The sequence below is a fragment of the Phaethon aethereus genome (assembly GCF_964289735.1).
Source record: "Phaethon aethereus genome assembly, chromosome: 3".
NCBI classification, from domain to species: domain Eukaryota; kingdom Metazoa; phylum Chordata; class Aves; order Phaethontiformes; family Phaethontidae; genus Phaethon; species Phaethon aethereus.
The window spans coordinates 115,722,157-115,746,491 of NC_138576.1; the positions used below are offsets into that span (position 1 = coordinate 115,722,157).

At 45.4% G+C, this 24,335-nt stretch overlaps 1 protein-coding gene across 1 annotated transcript in view; it reads right to left on the reverse strand.

Moving 5' to 3' along the window:
* Positions 1–5,546: 5,546 nt before the first annotated feature.
* Positions 5,547–24,335, reverse strand: part of ACSS1 (acyl-CoA synthetase short chain family member 1) — a gene marked incomplete at both ends in the record, with an annotated part of 34,839 nt that continues 16,050 nt past the window's right edge. The window contains 11 exons of the mRNA XM_081998487.1: positions 5,547–5,720; positions 7,440–7,558; positions 8,130–8,193; positions 9,736–9,863; positions 12,152–12,278; positions 13,201–13,313; positions 17,852–17,944; positions 18,521–18,658; positions 18,969–19,116; positions 20,800–20,952; positions 23,678–23,853. Coding sequence (XP_081854613.1) covers positions 5,547–5,720; positions 7,440–7,558; positions 8,130–8,193; positions 9,736–9,863; positions 12,152–12,278; positions 13,201–13,313; positions 17,852–17,944; positions 18,521–18,658; positions 18,969–19,116; positions 20,800–20,952; positions 23,678–23,853 — 1,433 coding nt within the window. The remainder of the gene's footprint in view (positions 5,721–7,439; positions 7,559–8,129; positions 8,194–9,735; positions 9,864–12,151; positions 12,279–13,200; positions 13,314–17,851; positions 17,945–18,520; positions 18,659–18,968; positions 19,117–20,799; positions 20,953–23,677; positions 23,854–24,335) is intronic.

Consider the following 24,335-nt stretch of genomic DNA (forward strand, 5'->3'; position numbering starts at 1 on the left):
GCTACTGTGATTCCTGGGGGTGCAGAGGGCTGAGGCACAGAGGAGTAAAATAGCATCTCCAAGGTCCAATAGATAGAAAAATAAACTTGAGTTTTCTCCCCAAATCCTTCTATCCAGGACAAAGCAGGGCTAGGCTTACTGCCATAAAACACATTATGCACCTCTAGACTCAGCCAGAAGACAATTCCCTGTCAAGAATTGTCTATTTTCAAGCTGGAAAATAATCAGTGTTCCTGCTTAGTTTAAAAACAGAAACGTGTTGCTGGAATCAGTTTCTGTGGCTTTAACTGGCCACAGAGACAGCTCTTGAATATAATTGTGTTAGGCTGGAAAACAGTCTCCATTTTACCAATAAATTCTCAGTAAATAAATCAGGGCAGCTGCAATAGCAAAACACAAAGTGGGGAGATAGGCACCTGCCTTTCTATCTAGCCCTTTCCGTGACTTGTTGGAGACACTTGGCCAGAGGGTTGCAAGAGCTAAGAGTGGCATTGGAAGCTTTCCAGAAGCAGCTGCTGGAGGTAACAGGAGAAGTGGCTAATGAGGATATTCAGCGTCCATCCCTGCATTATAACTATAGTGTTATCCACGTGGTATGCAGAGGGTGAAATGCAATCTCCCTCACTTCTTAATGAACAAGGCGCCCTGCAGAGGATGGATTCCTGGCACTTACAAACGATCCATGGCACCTGGAAACAAATTTCTTCTCATCTGCCTGGCTCTGGGACAGCTACACACTTTCCACACAATGCTGTCTCTCATATTCTGCACACACATCTCATTTTCACTCCTTTTCCCCTTGTGCATGCTGTGCACGAGACAAGGAGGTTAGCAGCTGAACTGTCCATATCAACTAATGGTAATTAATTGTTCCCACTAATTGTTGTCTGTTTGCATCACACAGGAAAATGAGTGTAGAGCAGTGTGACCTCGGGACTTAGATGAGACATGCAGCTTACTGACACGCAAATGCTAGTTCTTCAACTTTTGAGTTGTTTTGCAGTGGCAGTTTTCTGGCAGTAACTCATTTCCTGTGAGCTACTGTTTAGAGAAAAGCAGCAAAGCAAACCAGCAATTTGGATGACAAGTTGACACACCCTGATCTGGAACTCCTTTGCCTTTCTTTGGTCTGTGCTGGCACACTAAAATAATCAGGACAGGCAAAAGCAAGTCCAAAGAACTGAAAAAGTCCCAGACCCTTCAGGGGAAGGAGGGCTGGACACCTGTGATGCAAAGACAACCCATCACACAGAGAAAGATACTTCTTTTAATGAAAATATGAATATAGAGATCATTGAAGAAACTGGTTTTGGTCAAGGACAATAAATGTTTTTAAAGCATGATTACAAGAAAACAATTAAGTGAAAGGCTTAACATTAGACTGTACAACATACATTTCGTCTCTAGAAAGACAGATTTCCCTTTTCTAAAATTAAGAAATTCATGGTCTGTGTCTCCAGTGCATGAAAAGGCACCATGACTGGGTCTCACTGGCAAAACCAAGTCAGGGAAAAAAAGCAAGCACATTTGGCCTTCACAACAAACTGCAATAGGTAAAATTGACTCTGGATCTCTTTTAATGAAGCTTACAAAGGCAATCTGGCAAATAACACACATTATTCATGGACACACAAAGGTTTAGAATAGTTCTGCTTTTCTAAGGAAAAGAATTGCCCCCAAGTTTGTCCCACAATCCCAGTGTCAAGTATTCCATATATCATTACCTCCTTCACTGATTAGTGAAGATCAGCTCTTAAGACTGCAGGCCCGGGGTCTTTTGCAAGCTACCTCCTTCCTAGCATTTCAAGAACTGAGGACATCGGTGCCAGTTCTGCAGGCTGGTGCAACAAGCCTGGTGGCAAGGTGAGACTGCTGCATGCAAAGCAGAAAGAACTGCCGCCACACACCAGTGCTGATGTTCGTGACGTGCAGGGAATAACAAAAATGCAAAGCTTGACTCAGGCTTGCACTGAAGATGCAACCACTGCAGTCAGCAGAAATCATGGGGAAAAAGAAGAAAGGGGGACTTCTCTAGCTCTAACAAATTTCATCTGTTTGGCACAGCTTTCTATGAGTAGCCTACCCAGCAAACAATAGTATTTTTTTTTTTTTTGTAAGAAGCACCAGTTCCAAGCCCTGCCTAGCTCTGTTTCTACTAGCCTCAGGGTGCTACTAGATGAACTGAGCATGGGATGTTAGCTCCAAGAGCTGATGCTGGTATACTCGGCAGAAGTACAGTTTTACCAGGAGAGGTGGGGGCTGAGGCTGCCCAGCAGGAGCTGTGTCCACTGCAGAACACCACACAGTGGTGGGCAGCACAACAGCAGCACGTGCTCTCTTTGAATACCCCATGGGAGCCTCTGAGCAGATGGGACATCCCAAGGACCCCAGCCGAGTTGTGGAAATAAACAAGGAAGAATGGCACCCTGGTACTGGATGGCAGGCATGTGGCACTCTAATCTTGTACATGCGGGTGACATGCTTTATTTTAGCAAAGGTGCTTTGTAAGGCTTCAGAAGTTCACAGTATGAGGCTTGTTTGTAACTACAGTCTGTCCACAGCATAATGCCATGGCTGTGAATTTACCGGGGTGCTGCAGCTACCTGGTCAGTCTGTAACCTTCCTGGCAGCCATGGTCCCTAATCCCATGCAAGTTGAGACAACAGGGATGCAGGTGAGGGAGCACCACCTATCTCCCATTTTCCCTGACCAAAGGAATTGCATAACTAACGTCCCAATGCACCAAAGCACATTGCTCCTCACATAGCTAGGTTTGATGAGACAGTTCAGATTAATTAGACCATGCGTCTGTGACCACTGGGACACACTGTAGCATGGAAATTTCAGGTCAAAAGGACAAGGAAATTCTATATCCATAATACAGGAAATGCTTTCTTGACAAAAAGGAAAGTGTGTAACCTTCCAAAGTAATTTTGCTTCCTCCACACTGTATTTCATACTGCATGGAGACAACTTGTTTAAACAAGAGACTCTACTTTTTCTGACAAAAACATTAACTCCTGGCTGCTTCCCGCTTGAAAATCACTTAAGCGTTGGGTTTTTTTTTTTATTTTGGCATGGCAATAGAGGATATATGTAGTGGCTGCCTCCTAAAATATTTACCATCCTGTCAACTCTATCACACCTTCTGATCTTCAGCTTCCCACGAAGTCCACAGGGTGTCTACTTACCTTAAGCAAAAAGGGATTACAGTCAGAAGGATGGGAATTTTAATGAAGAATGATATTCCCTGATGTATCATCCAGGCACTAGAGACATATAAAATAAATTTAAAAATAAAGAACAGCAAATGCAGCCAGTGGAACTGGATCCCAGAGGAACTCTGGGATCTAAGACAACACGCCTGTCTTTGAGAACACATCGTACTGCAAGGAGCTATTTCCCCATTTGGTACCAGAATATCTTCTATACAAAAAAAAAACCTCACCACTCCTCTCCCAGTCCTACAGGATCACCTATCCATTTCCTTCCTGCCTTTCCTGCCTCCAGTTAGGTGCACAGATTGTCTTTCCAGTACACAGTCCCACCGCAAAAGGTAGTGCTGCTCCAGTTAAATTCAGCAATAAGTCACCCCTGTAAAACTAGGGCAAAAAATTACCGATTACTCACGGGTTTGGCAGGCCAAAACACACATCTCCGTGAAACTAAGCAGACTGTCATGTGAGAAAGACAGAGGCACTGCAAGGTTTGATGAAGTGACGGTGCTAGAATGGTGGTTAGCAGTCACTTGGTTTAGGCAGGCTAAGATGGAGAAGCTCTGCCTGAGCCCTTGTTGCACGCTCCCAGGATCAGCACTGTGCATGCTACGCTGGCTTTTGCACCCAGGGAGAGGGGAGGAGTCCTCTAACATGCCTTCCTGGCATGCTCAGTGGCCCCTCCAACCACTCCAAACCCCTCAGCCAGCTTAAATCAAATTTAGCAGTGGCAGAAGTCTCAAAGGCCTTCAGCACCTACAGGCTTTTCCACAACTTTCAGTGGTGTAGTAGAAGACAGGAGACCTACTAGCAAATTATTCTGAACAGCCCAAAGGAATGCTTCAATCAAAATGTGTTCATGATAAAATGAGTCCAGAAATAAAACACTGAATAGATTAGTTGCAATTTTGAAAGCATATGAAAAACAAAGGCTATTCTGAGGTTGCTGGTCTGGAGTGCTATCATCACTTTCCAGAAGGCATCTAAAAGGCACTTCCCTCTTCTTTGTGGATTGTACAGTTTGCATGTACCCACCTGGAAATGAATGCTTTGGAAGATCAGCACAGAAGCATGTAGAAGGGGCAGACGTGGTAGGACCCAAGTTGATACAATAAGCATTAAGTCATAACTTCTGACAGGAGAACCAACCTACCTCCAAAGTGGCTGCCTGTCTTTGTTGGAGAAAATAAGATTACAGGCCATTTGGGAGTGGGCTAAAATAATCATTCCTTGGTCAGAAATCACACAGCCTAGCAATTCACAATGAAGCACATCTCTCTCCACTTCAAACCTCCTTGAGCACTTCAGGATTTTGTTTCCCAGTGATTCTCTGACAGACAGCAAGAAAACACCATAGTTGCTTTCCATAGCAACTTCAAGAAACAAAGGCACCTACGCAAATCACCAACCGGCAACAAAGAATTACAGGTTGTAGATCATCACTCTTAATATGCAGAAGTGAGCCACAATGGACAACATTGATCCAACTGTCATCACTGATGAGGAAGAGGACACCTACTTTAAAAACCCAGGTGGTGATCTCAGTTTCTCAATGCAGAATAAAAACATACAGGACCAGACCCCTCCTACGCAACTGGCAATACACTGAAGACATGTAGGAGGTCCAGCAGTAGGCTTTGTGGCTCAGTTTTGCAGCTGGAAGTGCTAGTGCTGGGTTGCCTAGGTGGGACATGAAGGTACCCAGGCTCACCACCTCTGGCAAATCCCAGGACATATAGTGGTAGGAAGAAATACTTATAAGGAAAGACAAAGGAGGTATTAGAACAACTGGGTTAAACACAAGAAACAATTATCAGACTAGCCATGTCCTTCTCATTTCCGTAATAACACATATGCAACATCTACTAGAATACCCAGCATTGCTGAAAAGGCACAACAGTTGCAGTGAAATATAGCTACCTGAACTCAGATATCCAAGCTAAAGGAAAAATTGAAGAAGTGTATTCCAGGGCTTCTTTTAAAACAGCAGAAGTATTGTATAAAAACATTTCCCTGGACAGTAGCATTAAAATGAGAAACATTAACATCTGCATCTTGCTTCAGCTAGTATAAAATTTCATCGTAGCAAATGGAAACCACCAATGGCTGCTCTACAACAGCCCTAAAAGCAATGAAAGGGAGCTCACTGACTGTGCAAAACTGCAGATTGCTCCTAGCTCTGTGCATCTCAAAATACATTCTGGAGCAGAAAATCTTGTTCCTCTAGAAGGGAACAGAGTTTTTAAAAAAAACACCAAGAGAACGGTGTCATTTGCCTGGTTATTTGAGACCTTCCACATTTCCAGAGGAGAGAGATTCCAGAGCTGCCCATTATGAGGAACACTCCTCCTTGTATTTCTGGTAAGCATCCAGTATCTCCTTGACAACACTTGGATCATCAAGTGTGGTGACATCTCCCATGTTGCTTGATTCTTCAGTGACTACTTTCCTCAGCAGCCTTCTCATGATCTTCCCTGATCGGGTTTTAGGAAGACGTTTCACCACCTGCAGAGAAGGGAAAGACACACCTATATTAGAACCTGGGTCCTGCTGGAAACCACAAGGAAATTTGGCTGAACTATCCTAAGCCTGACACACTATCTCATGGGCATAGCTCCTTTAAGGCTCCTGGGAAATACTAGGCCATTGAGCACACTAGTTTATGTCCAAGGAAAGGAGCGTCGCTAGCATCAATTCCTCATGCTATAAATTTTATCCTTATTTAAGTGGACTTTGTCCCCCATTTACTCATTGCTGTGTATCTCCAGGCTGGGTGCTGCAGGACGCACAGTTCTTTGGAGAATCAGGTCCTGAATAAGCTGTTAACTATTGAACTAGAAAGCTAGTTACATTTGAAAACTCAGATGACACAGATCTCAACACATTACCAGAACAGACACACATATTCCCCCTTAGAGGGCAGGAATATGAAGCACACAATACTGCACACCAGCTACAGGGTCTCCTACTCAAGGGTAGCTCCTGCCTGCTCGTTTCTCCCTGCCTGATTACATCTGTCAGCCTACACGCCTTCCTTCATAACTAGAAGAACGATAAATGTCTTGGCTACACTTCCTGCAAAGGACTTAGCAGCAGATTCAAAGGCTTTAGCATAAACTTGAGCCTGGTAAAGAGTTCTCAGGCACTGAACAGAGATGCTAGCAGGTCCCACATTTTGCTACATGATCAGGCCAGTATTAAAAGCATTAACTAACATGCAAGGAAAGAGTTGTTGGACTTCTCTGCAGGACTACCCCCAAACACAGGCATTTCCTTGCAAATCTGCAAGTTCTGAACGCTGCTCCAATCCACTGAGAATGTCCTGGGTTGTTCCAAGTTGAATGAGCCATTCTTGCCAGCTCCTGTGGTATTTTGTAACCTGTGCCTTGGTGTCCACCTTCCAAGCATGTGGCTAAAGCAGAGCCCCTCAAAGAAGGGGTCTGGTCACTGCCTCCAAGCAGAGAGTGGAAAGGATGCAGGTGGGCCTTGAGGGCAGCTAAGAGGCAGCTTTGTGCACTCTTCCCAAACACATAAAGGGAGCTGCTGAAAGGTGAGGAGGCTTCAAACAGAGCCTGGAGTCCATCAGTGCTCCCAGGGTCAGGATGAATACATGTCAGAGTTATGCAACAGAAACAGCCAGTGCTTTGAGACCCAGGGTTGATGCTACTGATCAATGCAAAATAGCTGGGCAGTGGACTCTCAGTGACACTGAAGGTTGTGGCATTTCTCTACAGCTTGGTGGGGTTTTATCAAGGGGTTAGCTGAGAGCAAGAGCTGTACGGAGCAGTAATGCTGCTGAATGGTGAACAGGGACATCAAGCGCGTCTTGAGGCACAGGGTGGGCCTGGGGTTCCCCTCTGCCAGAGCTCTTGCCAAGCATGGTGCTCTCAACACTCTGTGCATCCCATTTAAAGGGTTGTTCAGCACTTGGCCCAAATGGAGCAGCCTCAGGGTAGCTCTAATACGTGCTCTGTAACAGGCCCACTGAGAAGCTGCTCCGCAGGCTGGAGCAGCTGTAGTATCCCAGCCACCCTCTGGGTCACTGCTGATCCTCAGGCATGAAGAAGGAGCATAGGCAGGCACCTGCCCTCCCCTCATGCTAGTTCTATTTTCCTGCTTCTTTGTCCTGCCACAGAGGGATGACAGACAGCACTGCAGGCAGGAAGGTGAGGCTTGCCCAATGTGACCATTCCTGCTCCTGGTACCAGTTAGTCTCCCACTTACCAGAATGTGGTCAGGCACAGCATATTTTGCTATCTTGGAAGCCACTATGGTTTTGAGCTCTTCTTTCACACGGTCTATATGAGTTGTCTGCTCCTTTAGCACTATGAAAGCAAAGGCACCTGCAAGACAGATGAGCATAAGCCACATACCTCATATTAGATCCTGGCTGGCAAGACCAGAGATCCTCATTTAAATGCTGAGGCAGGTTTCAAATCATTCCTATGTGCAATCTAGGGGCTGCCAAGAAAACCATAGATCCTGTTTACAAAAGGGAGTCAGATTCCAGCCCTCAAATGATAGTCCAGCCTTGTCTTGGCATCTACAGACCAGACAGATCTCAGTGACAACGACAACTCAACATAAATTACAAAAGTGTCATTGGGATCAAAAGCTGGCCAACACAAACCAGCTATTCCCATTCTGTTCAAAGGACATCTCTGAGCACGATCCTTTTAAAGGAAGCTCATATGAAAACACTATATGCTAAAACAGTTTAGGGAGTAATACCTTTATCCAGCTTAGGAAGATGCAGTTATTTTCATGGCTCTCTTTGCCTCTTGGGGCTGCAATGCAAATCAACCGAAGAATAACTGCCCCCCCATTCCCTAGGCACCTCCTAACATGCAGCCCAAGTTACAAATTAAGGAAAGTATACATAGATGTCATGGCAGGGCACTGCTTTTCACATACCTTCTCCTTTGATCTTGTGTGGATATCCAATCACAGCTGTCTCAGGGACCTCAGGATGATCAGCCTTCACAAAAAGTGAAACAAAAATACACAGAGCATAACAACTGCTTCAAGCCCTGCAGAGCATGTGCCAGTTGCTCTAGGAACAAAACACCTTGCCATATCTTACCCTCCCCTGGCAGATCCTGCTGACAGCACAATAGGAAAGCTGGATGCTACCTTCTTACAGCATGGTCAGCTGGTGGCCACAGCCATGGCCATGTCTCTGGGAGTAACATTTACTCACTGGATTGGCCCTGCTTTTAAACACACAGATAAGAACTCTTACATACACTGCTAAGCCCACTGCACACCAAGCTGGATTTGCACCAGCTGGAAACCTGCTTTCTTCTTTGTGCTATTGTCTGTGCATGACTACAGTCCCAAGTGGTGACTGGCCACGGCCCAATCACAAGCCAAACCAGTCCTGCATTGCACTGTGCCACAGGGAACTATTGCTAGCAGAGCAAAAGCGAAGCTGCCAACATCACAGTCCACATTTGACTGGTGTTTCTAAGTGCCCAAAGCGCACCAGAAGGCAGAAAAAAATCAGGCTTCTTCATCTTCCCAGAAGGGGGAAAGGGTTGTTTCGCCAAATGCATATTTTTTATTATTATGCTACACAACAGTGATTTATTCTGTCACACTTCAGAGTTTAATTTAACATTGGTCTGCAGTATGAAGAGAATTTGGGTTACAGATCAGAAGAAATTGCATATCTGAATCCCACACCAAAGACTGGATTATGCTATCTTAAATTAGATTAAAATATGAAAGGAAACATCACAAAGTAATCTAAGCACATAAATACATTTGTGTATACACATGCATATACATACATAGAGAGGGAGAGAACTGGATCCTGTATCTACCATCAGAAACCCACACAGACAAAAAAAATCAGAGAGGAGAAAGTAGGATCCTGTGTGCTATGTGAACACAGCTCAGGTTTACCAAATGTTACATTTAAGTGCCATTTGCAGGCAAGGCACATAATATATAAATAAATATTCAGGTCAAGCTTTGAAGATAAAGGCTCTGAAGACTTTTTGTTTTCAATTCCCTGAGCTAATATTATTTTCTCTCAGAATGACAAGTTAGCTTCGCAGCTGATATGAATCAAGGTTGCTTCGTATTTAACACTGATGAATTCTCAGTCATACTCTGCTAGTTCAGACAAGCAAGAACCACAGATTTAGGAAGGAGAGGTTAGGTGTTAGCAGAGGGGAAGGAATAAACAGGAGAGATAATCCCTTATGGAAACTCCACCAGCATCCAAAATTACAACTGCAACAGTACGTCACTGAAACACAGCTCTGACAGTCTGACTGCAGGGACTGCCCATGGTGTGACTCCTCTCACTTGCCCATTTGTTGTCTCCTTAATAAGGGAGCTGTTTCCTTTTGCACATTTTCTAGTCATTATGCATCAAGCTGTGTGTATGTAGGGACAGGGGTTTGAGGGCAAGAGGCCCTGCACTTGTTTAAATTCATAAAGCTTCTTTGAAAGGGCCACCCTGCCTCACAGATATGCCCTGTCAAGGGACCTCTACCTGCTTGGAACTTACCATTGCATCTTCTATCTCTGCTGTCCCAAGCCTGTGTCCGCTGATGTTAATGACATCATCCACGCGCCCTGTTATCTGGTAATAGCCTTTCTTGGTCCTGTAAGCACCATCCCCCGTGAAGTAGTAACCTACAGCAAAGACATGTGGGTGGTCAGCAGCAAGAAGTGTGCCAGCCTGTTGCTCTGGGCTCTAACGCAGAATAGACTATGCTCTAGCGTGGTGAGTAGGGTAGGGTGGATCAGGCAGCTCGCAAGGCCTCCTAAGCTTACAGCTGCGTGACATGCCACACACCATTTCCCACTTCCCTCTGCAATCCTGAACCTTCATCTGGTCTACCTGGGCTGTGCTGGCTCCTAGTAAGCACCTGAGCAGCACCAGGACAGCGCTCAGTTCTCTGCCAAGATAGGCAAAACGACTGTAGGCAATCAGCCGCATCTAGTGACTGATGTCCCCGTAGTAAACCAAGTCGAGAAACACAACACAGGATTCGCTGGATTTACAAAACCAAGGGGGGCTCTCTGATCTTCCTAGGCTTTACACACCTACAGCTGCACATCAGTGGTGTGCTCAGGCCTGGTGCATACAGCACTAAGATAAAACCACTTCAAATGCCATTTGCCATCATGCCGTAGGCTCTTGGTCAAACTGAGATCTGCCGCTAGCTATAGCTCGTGGAAAACTACAACTGTTCAGCTGAATGAGAGCAGTTCTATTACATTTTGTACATGGGAACACTGCCAATTTTTTTAATCACTTTACACTGGGACTGATGAAAAGCCATTTTCCCTCCTGGCTAACAAAGATTCAGATCCCAGATAACAGTCCTTCTCCACCATATGAGCACTGCAGAAACACTGCTATCAGATTAGCCAAAAAAAAAAACCCAACCCATGACAAGCATGGCTTTTGGAGAGTCTAAAACTTTTGATGGAAACTGAAAAAGACCCAATGGTTGCAGGAAATTCCAGTGCCACTGAGGACATGTCTGGTGACACAAATTGTGTTGGCTCTTCATCAAAGACACATCCACATCTGAATTGTTCCTGTAGCACTTCTAAGCAGCAGCAGGCAGCTAGTACTGTGAAATTTAAAGGTGGTTCTTGCCAGGACCCATTATTGGCCAATTCATGGACTTTCAGTCATGCCTCCTGCCCTTCCAAATCAATTAAACAACTATCAACTAAATACCAACAAGATTTCAGATGCAAACATTTAGTGAGTAATAAAGGATGATGGGTTCATTAAATTTCTCCTATGAGTGTCCCATTCTTATTTCCCAACCCTTTTGGTACAACTGCTCAAGGGTAGGAAGGCTCTGAAGGGAGATCTGGACAGGCTGGATTGATGGGCTGAGGTCAATTGCATGAGGTTTAATAAGGCCAAGTGCCGGGTCCTGCACTTCGGTCACAACAACCCCATGCAATGCTACAGGCTTGGGGAGGAGTGGCTGGAGAGCTGCCCAGTGGAAAAGGACCTGGGGGTGCTGGTTGACAGCCAGCTAGACATGAGCCAGCAGTGTGCACAGGTGGCCAAAAAGGACGATAGCATCCTGGCCTGTATCAGAAGTAGTCTGGCCAGCAGGAGTAGGGAAGTGATCATGCCCCTGTACTCAGCATTGGTGAGGCCGCACCCCGAATACTGTGTTCAGTTTTGGGCCCCTCACTACAAGAAGGACATTGCAATGCTGGAGCATGTCCAGAGAAGGGCAACGAAGCTGGTGAGGGGTCTGGAGAACAAGTCTTGTGAGGAGCAGCTGAGGGAGCTGGGGTTGTTTAGTCTGGAGGAGAGGAGGCTGAGGGAGACCTTATCGCTCCCTACAGCTATCTGAAAGGGTGTTGTGGTGTGTCTTTTCTCCCAAATAACTAGCAATAGAAAGAAAGGAAATGGCCTCAAGTTGTGTCAGGGGAAGTTTAGACTGGATATTAGGAAAAATTTCTTTACTGAGTCATCAAACATTGGAACAGGCTGCCCAGGGAGGTGGTGGATTCACCATCGCTGGAGGTGTTCAAAAAATGTGTAGACGTGGCACTTTGGGACATTGTTTAGAGGGCATGGTGGTGTTGGGTTGATGATTGGACTTGATGATCTTAAAGGTCTTTGCCAACCTTAATGATGCTATGATCCTATGATCTTACAGGATTGGCTCTCTAATGCCTATTTCCAAGTGCAACACAAAAGGCCCCAAAGAAAAGGTATTTCGACTTTAAAATTTGGGCATTAAAAATTTCTAAAAAATACATTCCATTTTGACAGCTAGAAATATCAACACTATCTAAGACCATCAGTGCATGCTTGCAACACGTGACACACAACCCCAAGGAACCAAGATCTGGCTGGTAGAGAAATATCAGGAAGTGAAAATATTCAGTGTACTTATACTGCAGTGCAAACTGCCTTCCCTTGGCACTTTTCTTACCTGGATAGGCTTTGAAATAGGCATCAACAAATCGCTGGTGATCTCCATAGATTGTTCTTGCCATGCCAGGCCATGGCTGGGCAATGCAGAGTGCACCAGACACATCATTGCCCTCTATAACCTTTCCCTGCAGGTTCAAGCACAGGAACAAAATAGGAATAGTAAGCGCTTCTGTATCATTGATCTGGCAAGAGTCACCCTGTTGCTCACTGCAGATTTGCCATTGTAGGGCCACAGGTGGAGAAAACAAATCCACTCTTGGAGCTACTATGCATCATCTGTATCATGCCTTCCTCACCCCTTGAGATCAGTGGCACAGCAGATAAGACAGTTTTAAGACTAAAAGGAAAGTGAGTTGTATGATTCTCTGGAGGGCAAGGCCAGCAAAGATGACAGCAAAGATGGGCCAAGCAGCCAGAGGATGTCTGGGATGACGCTAGCAGGGACATGCCTGGACCCCTGCCTTCCACTTTCACTTTGGTTAACTGCTACATTCCCTTACCAAACTGTATATGGAGGAGATTACATGCTTTACTGTTTAACAGAGCACTGGAGCACAGATGGGTATCGCTCTGCACAGTTTCACAGGCCAGTACCAGTTCTCTCACAAAACACGCACAGTTGCAGGGCCTCATGCCTTGCATTTCCCTTGGAAAACTCCACTAGTCCTGTTGGCTGCTCCAGTCTTGCCACATCACTGGATGTTGCATGCACTGCTCCAACTGTTCAGCTCCCTGATTCCCAGGAGCTGTGTGACTTTAGGCTTGCTCTCATAAATGGAGGCAGCAGCTCTTAAGTGTAAGACCATCAAAGTGGTGCTGAAAATGCAAATAGCCCTCTAGATATCTGCAGACAGCTTGCAATGTCCAGCTGGCAATCTGTACGGACATTTGAGACATGCTTGATATATAAATTGCTCATCTATTCCACTATTTTAATAGAGGAACAAACATCCTCCCAGATCCTGTTCCTCTGCCATCAGGAAGATGATTAAGGCAGAAACAAGCAGCAACTTCTTTTTCGGGCACCCAACAACAGCCTCAACTCACGTTCTCATCCATCAGCACGGGCACAATCCCAAAGAAAGGTCTCATAGCCATAGCTGGAATGATCTCAGCTTTCTCCTCTGCAGGCCGCGGGGCAATGCAGATGCCACCAGTTTCTGGAAGAATAATGAAAAACAAAATGTTTGGGGTCCATCCAATGCTGGATGAAAGCAAATGCCAGCTCTTTGTAGTTAAGTAAGAGAATAGCGAAGCCATCTTGCAATAAAAAGCCACTGGGAAGGAACTATGCAACACCAAGTAGCAGAGCTGTCTGAAAGCAGCACAGACCTGATAAACCAAGAGCTCTTTGTGAATACAGGAAAGGCTTACACATAGAAAAATGTCTGGCAAGCCAGGATGACACCTCCAAGACCTGTTCTATCTACAAGGGGTCACTGCAGCAGGTAGAGAGCAGAGAGCTGCAGGCAGATCCCCCCTTTGGTGAGCTTGGATCAAGAGCTACTCCTACTCCCTGTTTGCATGGTGCATCATTCAGTGCTGGCTGCAAAAATTGCTGCCCACTGTGTACATCAGTGACAAACCACCGTGTGGCCAAGCAGCCGCTTCAGGGGAAGACCAGCTCCCCATGCCCTAGAGCATCAGGATCGATGACGTCTGCCTTAGCTCTTCAAAGGCTCAGAGGAGAGCAGTATGTGGGCTACAGCAGCTGGCTTTGCACCTGACGGCCTGCGGACCCTGCAGCAGCAGCCACAACATGTATGTTCAAGACCCTTCCCACAGTCCCATCCGTGGCAAGTCAATCAGGCGCAGTGAAGACCCCAGTGATTCAGCTCAGGTACTCTGTTCCCTACAGCTGGCCCTAAGTCAGCTCACAGATAAACCTATTCCTCCAGCTACCAACCAGCAATGAACACAGGCAGCTCTAACACACACTTGCACCCTGGCCAGGTCCTTCTCACCCTAACAGGGCTGCCTGGTGGCAGGGACAGTACTCGCCAACCCTATTTCCTACCCTAAAAGTGATTTTACAGGGAAAGTATAAGCATGTCAGAGGATTTATCTTCTGGAGCTGTTTTTACAGCTATCTAAGGTTAGCATGAAAAGCACTTCAGGAGTCTGAATTACTATTATTCACAGAGTATGAGATTAATCTACCCCATACAGGCAGGTTGAGCTTATATTAAATTCAAAATTTAACCTTTTAATCATCCTTTTTCATTCCTGCTACGATGAACACTAAATCAGATTCCAACCTTAATCAGATCTTTTCTATTCTAAAACTAATTCAGAAATACAAGAGAGAAACAAAAAACAAAGGAGCATTAGGCTTTTAAAAATACAGCTCTATAAATAAAGGTATATTCTGCCACTTTGAGAGTGCATTCCTCTACCGGCTTTGCTGAGGTTGTGAAAACTGAAACCAGGGGTTGGAAAGGCTGAACTTGACCCTGAATTTGCATCCAGCTGCCCTGATGTGGCTATGAAGAGGAGTCTCTCTGAGGAACCCTAAGCATCAGACCTGCAGAAAATAGTTTCACAATGGGGCTTACGCATAGAATTATTTCACATTTCATTGATGGGCATGCATCCACTTCATATGTTTCTGTTTATTTTGAAAGGGTCATCTTGAATTTTTTTCAGAAAAAGAAAAAAGAACCCCAGACAGCCGCTCTTCTCTGTTTGCACAGGCAAAATCTGCATCAGAGCTGGGAACTTGATTAAGCTGATGGTTGCTCTTCCTAAGCTAGTACTCATTCTGAATACAGCACTGCAAGCTATGTTTCAACATGGGTTTTGCCACATCCTACACATCCTGCAGCCAGCTGCACAAAAGGCAGCAAAGTGACATTCCAGAGGCAGTTGCATAGTGGCAGGGGCACTTTAAAAAACATTTGCGTGGTAAAGACCTAATTTAAACTGGTTTAAAAGCACCCATTTTAGCCACTGACAGATGACAGCTAGCAAGGCTTGTAGGTTCTACCCTGCCCTTTTGAAGTCTGTCTCTTTAGAGGCAGAGCTGACAGAAGACAAGCCAGGTTTCCACATCACCTGTGCCCGTGCTGTCACCATAGTGCAAATCCACCCAGACTTTAAGCAAGGACAGCAGAGTCTGAGCCAAGATGGTGATGCATCGAAACAGCCTCCCCGCTGCCATGGGTAAATCATCTCTGGCAGCAGGGTGGAGCATGTACTCTCTGCCACCGTTGTCTTCACCACCACAGATAGACTGGACTGACTACTTCAGGGGGAATCCATCTCAGAAGCATCAGCCCAGTCCAAATCACTGTAAGATTATGCCAACAACAAAAGGGCCTGTTCAGAGATGTCTTTCAAAACCAGCTTTTGTTCACAGCTGCATACAACAGCTTTACTTTTTTATAAAACCAACAACAAAAGTAAAAATACCAAGTATCTCTTCTGCACTGTGAAGAACTACACCTGAAACTCAAATACAGCTTTGATTCCATTACCGTCAATCTCAGCACAACACTACCTAATATTTTAACAGTAAGAGCCATAGGAATTTTCCATCTCTCTCATCTGCACATACCACACTACTTAAATTGCTTCTTGTAATTTCTATCTCACTCATTTGCTCATCCAAAGACTTTTGAGTGGATTCTTAAATCACCATTTGCTGATCTTTATACCTACCAGGCTTTATCAGCTGGCAACAGGTTGCTGCTTCAAAGAGCAACATACTGAAGAGGACACTGCATACAGCAGTACAATTAACAAGCTATATTGAAATTGTATACAAGAGGTGACACTGCAGTACCACAACCAGCATCCAAACTGTTTCTATGATCTCCTTCCATGCTCCCCTTATATTCAAATGGCATATATAATGTTTCCAAGATTCTTTACTGGAAGCATCAAATGTGGAGAAAGATTGATTCTACTTTCTAACAAAATTAATTTCATTCATATTTATCATTATATCATGCTTCCAGGAGCTGGTAACTGTTTACCTGCAAAACTATGTCTGGTTCAAGGTAAGAACAAGCACTCTGCACTTACAAAACTGTCCAGCAAATCTTCTTTAGTCTCTCACCTGACAGTTGTTGCTCCAAACACCCAGGAGAAATACATTTTAATATAAGATCTAACCCTGTCCTTCAGAGAAAATAGACGACACTGAACGCACCAGTTAACTGAAGGCAAACAAAAAAATGTTAGGACAAAAAAAAGATTCTTCGCAACTCCATCACTGTACAGTAATCAACTGCTTCTCCATGGTGTTTTATTTCAGAGCAGTGAGGAGGAAAGCATAAAGCACCTAGCCAGTCAGCTTTCTTTCTGCTCAGCACTGTGAGAACCCAGATGGTTTAAGATACCCGTGAATTGAAGTAGACAGTAGTTAACATTGTTGCTCTGAATTCTGAGGTTGTTTTATTTCAAATCTGAAAATAAAAAGAGTCTGCGAGTCCGGTCTGGATTAAATGGAACTTGGTTGTGTGCCAGAAGTTAATTCATCACATTGAGATGGGTCACAGGGATCCTGAAGAGAAAGCCTACTAGCAGGAATGAGGATGAAATCAGGAGCAGCTTGACTGGAAAGGGAATGAATATTCTGCCCAACGGCAGCTAGAAATTGAAGAGTAGGGATGTCTTTTTTTCAGCAAAGGCAGAATGCCAGCAGCTGTGCTGCATCCTTGAAGTCCATGGCTCCATGGCAAACTGTGGTTCACAACTTGAGAAGGACATGTTGCGAGACACCTTTAGCGACTCTTGAATGTTGGTGACCAGAAGAGAGGACCGGGTGCTGAGGAAGGAGCTGGGAAAGAGCTGCAGGACTCCTTCAAGCGCAGGGGCCCTACCGGCCAGCACAGCCCCAGCCAGAGTGCAGTGCTGTGGCCTCTCTCTGCTGCTGGCCAGGGAGGGCAGGAGGCAGGGACCAGCTCTGCTCCAACTGGACAACGATCTATGAGAGCAAGTCACTCTGTCCAGCAGGTTCTAGACAGGAAACGATCCAAACAGCTGGGCCAAGTGTGTTGCCAAAACAGAAGCAGGCTCCTTTTTGAGGCATCAAAGGTCCACGGCCAAAGCAACTACAGCATACTACTTCACTCATGGGAGAAGCTGCTCCCAGGCAGCCCGGCCGGGTGACAGCCACCATCCCCTACCCACCTGATGGACAGCCGGCAAGTCTCAACCCACTCCTTCCCAATCTGCCAGAGCAGCTGCACTAGGTCCCTTTGACTACACAGCTTAGTCTTCAGCCCTCCTCTGACCGTTCCCCCGAGGGGAAACAAAGCACACTTAAGTACAGATTGCGCCTATACAGTGCTATAAATGCCTTTTCATCATAAGACTGTATCAAGGTCAGTACAGTTGCATAAATAATTGAAAATGAGGTTTCCAGTTCAAGCTGCCTACTCCTAGCTTTGCCCAGAAATTCAATCTCTGCCTCCTGTTTCTAGAACCAATTGAGATTTTCCAGCATTCAAAATACCAACAAACATTGGGGGGGGGGGGGGACCAAACCCACAACATTGCTATTGCTTTTATGTGCTGTTACATTGCTATTATGCACTGAAACTCCCCAGTGACTTTCAAAAGCTGATCAAAATGCCAGTAAGGTTTTCTTGACAGACTTGCTGGATCGAATTGAAATGTGTTAATGCTTCTCTACCCACCAAAAGTCTGTCAACGGTCAGGGCCCTCCACGCTCCCCAAAGATGCCTTTTACCTGTCTGCCACCACGTGTCCACGAGGGTGCAGCGCCCTTCTCCCACCACATGGTAGAACCACTGCCAGGCTTCGTGGTTGATGGGCTCTCCCACTAGACCAAAATAAGAAAGGAAGCAGTCTGAGACTCAGGGAGGTGCAGACAGTTCACTCTCCCTTTTGGTGCACTACATGCTGAACATACAATCTTTAAGCAGAATGCTTACGGCATTTTTGCTAGGATATGCAAAGGATTGCCATGCACTCATGTAACCAAGGACTGACTTTTTCCAGACCAAAAGGCAAGCAATAAATATCACTGAAAGTATATAATCAATCCAGGTCATGTGTAAGAACCTCTAGAGTCCTAAATAATGCAAGAAAATGCTGCTTGGATCACCTATGCCAGTAAAATTCAAGGTGATGTAATTTACCATTGGATAAATATTTTAGCAAAGAATGTGATCCTGAAAAATAAGCTAGAAAACAGGCAATCACACTAAAGTTCAATGGCCCCAATTTCAGTTTGTTTCTCCTTCTGCTGTGAAAATATCTGAAAAGCCAGACAGGGAGCCTGCTTTATCATCTATTTTTAACCACATCCCATCTGGTCAGCTGAGCTCCTCTTGTACCTTCATTTCACCAGCTAGAACCCCCTGTCTTTTTCAGATGAAGATTTCATGCCCTTTACCTGATCCCAAGGTCTTCAAGGAAGATCTGTCATATTTCTTCACCCACTCTTCTCCATAATTCAGCAGCAAGCGTATAGCCGTAGGTGCTCCATAAAACTGATTGATTTTCAGCCTTTGCACCACTTCCCAGTAACGACCTGCAAAATCACAAACAGGCTTTGTATCTGTCTAGCACTGACATACCACTGAAAATGCTCAGCAGGAAGGTTAGCAGCCAGAGCTGAAGCTGTGACTACTGTGAGCACAGAGCAAAACCAGTGGCAACTTTTTTTTTTTCTTCCCTCTCTCTCCACTCTGGATGCATAGATGTTCCTGAATGTTGTAGATACATGTTCCAAAGAAATGAAGCTTACCTCCCCTGAGCAGGCAGGTCACACTGGACAGATTTCTAAATCTCCTTGGTCACACTGACATGTCTAGCCAAACCTTTGCCCACCACTTCCTCACCTGGGTCAGGGTACACTGGAGTGCTTTCAAACAGGACAGAGGTGGCTCCATTGCAGAGTGGTCCATACACAACATAGCTATGTCCCGTGATCCAGCCAATGTCAGCCACACAGCCAAAAACATCGCCTTGCTGGTAGTCAAATACATACTGCAAAGATAAATGTAAGGCCAGCTGACTGTCCGTTGGCAGGCGCAAAGAGCTTAAAGGTAAGGTGCTGGACTGGACATCCAAAGTCGGAGCAAGAGAGTTCACAGGGCAAGTGCAACCAGGCACACGGGACACAGAAGCACAAAGGCCAGCCCAAGGTGAGGAAGCAAGTCAGAGGGACCAGTACCAGGGCTTTCAGGCTCCTGACTGCTTTTACATAGGGAGTATGGCTGTACCAACAGCTGCTCAGATTTGGAGCAAAGCTACAACCAAAGCCCAGAGCCCTGGATACCTAAGGTTGCCTACTCCAGCAGTCCACATGGGAGAGCTGACTCTGAACTGCAGAGAAGCTGCAGGCCTCAGAGGCGCAGACCACTCACCAATATCAACAGGTTTCCATGCAGAAGATGGAGATGCCGATAGGTGCCCATGAAACATTTTCTCAAAAATGTTCTTAGCTGCTCAGCTTCTCTATCAGTATATTGCTTTCCAGCTGCTACCCAATCCCTGCTCATCAAATTCAAGATAAAGACCTTGGAGAACTCATTATCTTGTCTTGGTTATGGAAAATGCTTCCCACTGTAAACCTAACTCCTCTACCGTACGGTGAAAAGATCCTGACTCATAAGGCAGAGTCAGCTTTATGTTTTAAATGAAAGAAAGTGGATCAGAACTAAAAGAAAACCCCATGGGTGTGTGCAAAGACCACAGAGCCCACACAGTTCAGCTGATTTCTCTACTTAGGACAGCCAATTCTCACCTTGCTTTTGCAAGTGCTTTTCCTGCTCAGACTCTGAAGTACCTCAAAAGGGACTGCAGCTGCATACAGTGCCTCCCTGCATGTCTGCACCAGGGTGCAGGTTCTACCTCCTGGACTAAGAAAGAAAGAGATGCCCTGGAGATTACACTGTCACTTAGAAGAGCTGACATAACAAATACCATTCATGCAGAGAAGTCTGACACTGGCACATTCAAATCTTCTGAAAATTCAACTGTGTCAACCTAAAGAAAGAAAACCTCTGCCTGAATTGTGTGTAATTACAAACAGGATGATACCACTAACGCCAGATGGAGATCTTTCACTGCAGCCCTCTCCACATTTCACTGTTACCTTTTCATATGCAGAGCTCAGACCAGAAGCTTCAAGAAGCAGCACCTTGACTTTTGTTTTTTCCATGAGAAAGGGGATTAAAACATTTAGCCTAGGTCACATAGAAAAGCAGAGCAAAGGTGCAACCACAGAGCATGAATATAATTTTTGATCTTCAGACAAGTGCTATGCAAAGAGGTTGTTTTAAGAGTCCAAATCCTCTCTGAAAGAGAAAAGGCCAGCATTCCACTGCAACATACTATAGTAATGTCCACATCATCAATGCCAGTAAGATACTTAGCAGAATCTCCTCAGCTGCATCACTTTAATGTCCACAAATTCTTGCCTGCAACACCAGCACCTTTTACATGCAAAAGTAGCAGCACTGTGGTTTCCTTCCTTTCATAACTCTAGGCTCTGATTTGCACAGTAGTACATTCTCCAGGAACAAATCCTGAAAATTACATGTTCCCAGACAGTCTTCAGTTTTTTTACACCCAGTAAGCCAATTGGGCAGCTAATACAGTCCAAATCCCTCTCGTTAGTACTGTCGGAAGGTAAGTGAATCTTTCCAGAGGATGCAGCTAAGTTACCTTGTGCGTGAGAGCAGCGTACAGCAGGTATCCGGCCTGGGTGTGAACAATTCCTTTGGGTTTCCCAGTGCTGCCGGAGGTATACAGCATGAAAAGCATGTCTTCGCTGTCCATGCTCTCCGGAGTGCATACAGAAGCTGCCTTGGCCATCTCCTAAGGAAAAAAAAAGGTGGTAATGACAGAAGGATTTTGGCTATATGAAGCCAACTGATACTGCATCTGCTAAGCGTGTCAGCAGTGTCCAGAGACAAGAACCACCATTGCTGTTGCCCCCTCGCAAATGTCCATGGACGTATCATAGGTTGTATGTGCTCACCTAGTGGAAACGTTCCTGCGGATGCACAGCATCTAGGCTTTCCACCATCTCTGCTAGGCACAGAAGTCAAGGGGAATTGACCAGATAATTCAGGTCATAGCTTACATTTCAAGCCTTTGCAAACTGCTGGTAGAAAAAAATAAAGCATGACTGCAAACATGAACCACACTTGACAGCAGCAGCAAGGCTGACTGGATACTGTTTAGGACCGTCCTTTTCTGTTTAAAACTGCAGCACTGCAGTTAAAACTGTGCATTCATCTCCATTCCCTGGCCATAGCAGTAGATGACCGCCCTGTCCATTTCATCCTCAAATTCTAATTGCTTCTACCCATGAGAAGGAGAGTGCTTTACTCTCCTGCCGCTGTCACTTTCCTCATTCTCCACTCTTTGGCTAGATGGGCGGGAGCCTCTTCTCACCCCTACGGTTAGAACCACGGGAGGGAAGGATGCAATGTCCTACTCGGTCAGAGCAAATTTTTGGTCCAGTTTGTGTGCCCAGTCCAGCAGAAGAAGGGGAAATAATGTGCTTTGAAAGAGATGCTTGTGGTCACTGAACACTGTAGCAGTAGAAGGCTTGTCTGCCCAGACCGTAGATTTTTCACGTTCAACGTTGTTCTTATCCGTGTACAAACTTGCAATAATCACTGTGTGTTCCAGATGCTCAACATATGGCTGTAAAAAAAGCACAGCTGGCTTGCCTCTCTCAAGCTCTGTACTGTCCGAGATGAATAATGATTCCTGCAAGGGTTATTAGGTGGCTCTTTGAAGGAATTTCTAGGCACTGCCTTTTTACAAGCATGCACTGTAAACATGCTGTATTTACAAGTGAACGCTACCAACGGTGGGTCCAGTTGTTTAAAAGTGTCTGATAAACAAAGCTTAATAAAATACGAAGAGTTGATAGGGTCAGATGTAATTCTTAGCCTCTGAGTTAACAGAACTCCTGCTCATCTCAGGTATTCCTTGTGACATTTCAGCACTGCCAATTCAGACCGACTTGACAGTTTTTGAAACTAAGATGGAGTTCTCATATGCTCCATTACAACATGAGCTTAAATTTTGCAGTAAGCCATTGTACAAGAGCTAGAAACCACAACTGCTGTAAAGATCAGTGATGACAAGAGTTAACAGCATTAATGGTTTAATTCTTGTTATGTTTCAGACCCTACAGCTGCCAATGGGCTGAGCTTAGCTCTTGGATCACTAAAGCACCTCAGGCTGTCTGCAGACTAAGGAAAATGGTCAGAATGTTGCTTTGTGGAGTAAGGAGGAGTAAGACAATTTCCGAATAAAACCTGCCTTCTCTGTTTAACTTACCCTAGTAGTTGCTCCTATCTCATGTGACCAGCACAGGGACTCCTGAGTAATTATCTTGCCTGCAGATGGGTGATTTCCAGGCATTATTATGATGAGCAGTTTCTGTTTACTGCTGCCAGCAAACTGATAAAACTACTTCTGCATTAATCTGCAGTCCCATGTATACCAGCTAAACACATTAAAACAACTAGTGTTTTCTTCCCCAGGAAGCACAGGTTCTATACATTCCCAAGCCATCACTGTCCTCCCATCCTGGGTTAACCACAAAACTGTCCATAGGCTGTATTAAGCCTCTCCAGGCTTAATAACAGTGCAGATTATTTCTGCACTGCCTTTCAGCAGCGTCCAGTCTGAGAGTGTGTATGTCAAACCATAACAGAGTGTCTGAACACAGTATAACAGCAGCAGCAATGGTATCAGTGCACTCTGGGCCTCAGGAAGCCATCATTCCATAAATCTCAGCACTGTTTGTGAGACTACTAAAATGGAGCAGCATACCCCCTGCCCATGCTGACATGAATCAGACATAGATTGAGCTGCTTCAACTCACACTCCTAGCAGGCTGTAAAGAGAGGAAATCCATTTGAGGATGAAGATCCAGATGCCATAAGGAGCATCTCCTTTTCATCTGCAGAACTCAGGTCCAAAAGGCACAGATAGAGGGAAAGATGATCTAGCCAACACTCAGACCTAAAAGGAGTCATCCAGAGTGCCAGTGGGTGTCTGCAGAGCTCAGGGACTGCAGGGACGTACCGGTGCTGTCGCTGCAACACAGCTGTATCCGTCAGCCCACTGGCGTACTGTGACAGCACGGGAAGAGCAGCACACGCTGAAAACCTGCTCCAGAGGCGGCATAAAGGCCAGTCATCACTGGCAGGTCTGGTGTGGCTACACTAGAGTGCCAAGCTGCAGTGCAGCAGCTGCTTCACAGGCTTTTAGCTCAGCACACATATGCAAGGAAAGTATGGAGACCGCCTGATCTTCCTCAGCTGCTGATTCCCAGCGTAGCCTACAGCAGATCAAAGACCAAAGCCAAATACCACAGCGTGCATGATCTACACATTCAGCAAGACTCTCACATGCATGTTCTGAACAGCCCTGCGATCAGGTCTCTCAGAGATGTCTGTGTTAGCTGGTCCCTACACTTATTCGTGCACAACACTTCTCTCCCCCAGCACAGTAAACACCACGTACCTCAAGAAACATCAGGGGAAACAGGCAAGGTTTACCAACACCAACATACCTCCTCAAGGGGAATATCACGGTCACCCATCTGGACTTTGTTATCTGTCCTCTGAGCCACAAAGACGTGTTTGATGCTTGGACAGTTCTTCACAGCTTCATCTACAGTCATCTTCAGCTCTATGATTCGGCCTCCCCTGACTCCCTGGTTGTAGGTGATAACTGCTTTGCATCCAGCTAAAAAGAGAAAGAATTAGCAAACATACCAGCCTGTCTTCCAGGCTAGTATGTGCATCCTGCTTTCATTACTTTTGGGGATGATGTATAGGACAACATGTGTGACAAATACTCAGAACTTCTATCTATCAAAAACAGTGTCCCTGACAAAAACACTTGAAAACCTGAGACCCACAGAGATTAGGGGTAGCTGGAATGTCCATAGGTTATCTAGTCCATCTCCCCCACCCCAAGTCAGCATCCACTCCAGCTAAATTATATCAGGCAGATGTCAGCCCAGTCATCCTAAAACACTCCAATGGTAGCTATTCTACCCTTTCCCCACCAGTCCACTCCAATGCCTTTCATAAACATGAGAAATTCTTTCCCAACCCCTAGCCAAAGTATCACTCACTGCAATTTAAATGCCTCCATTCCTGCCTAGCAAAGCCAACATGCCGAACAATTTCTTCCCAGTTACCTGTGTTATAGTCAATACTGCT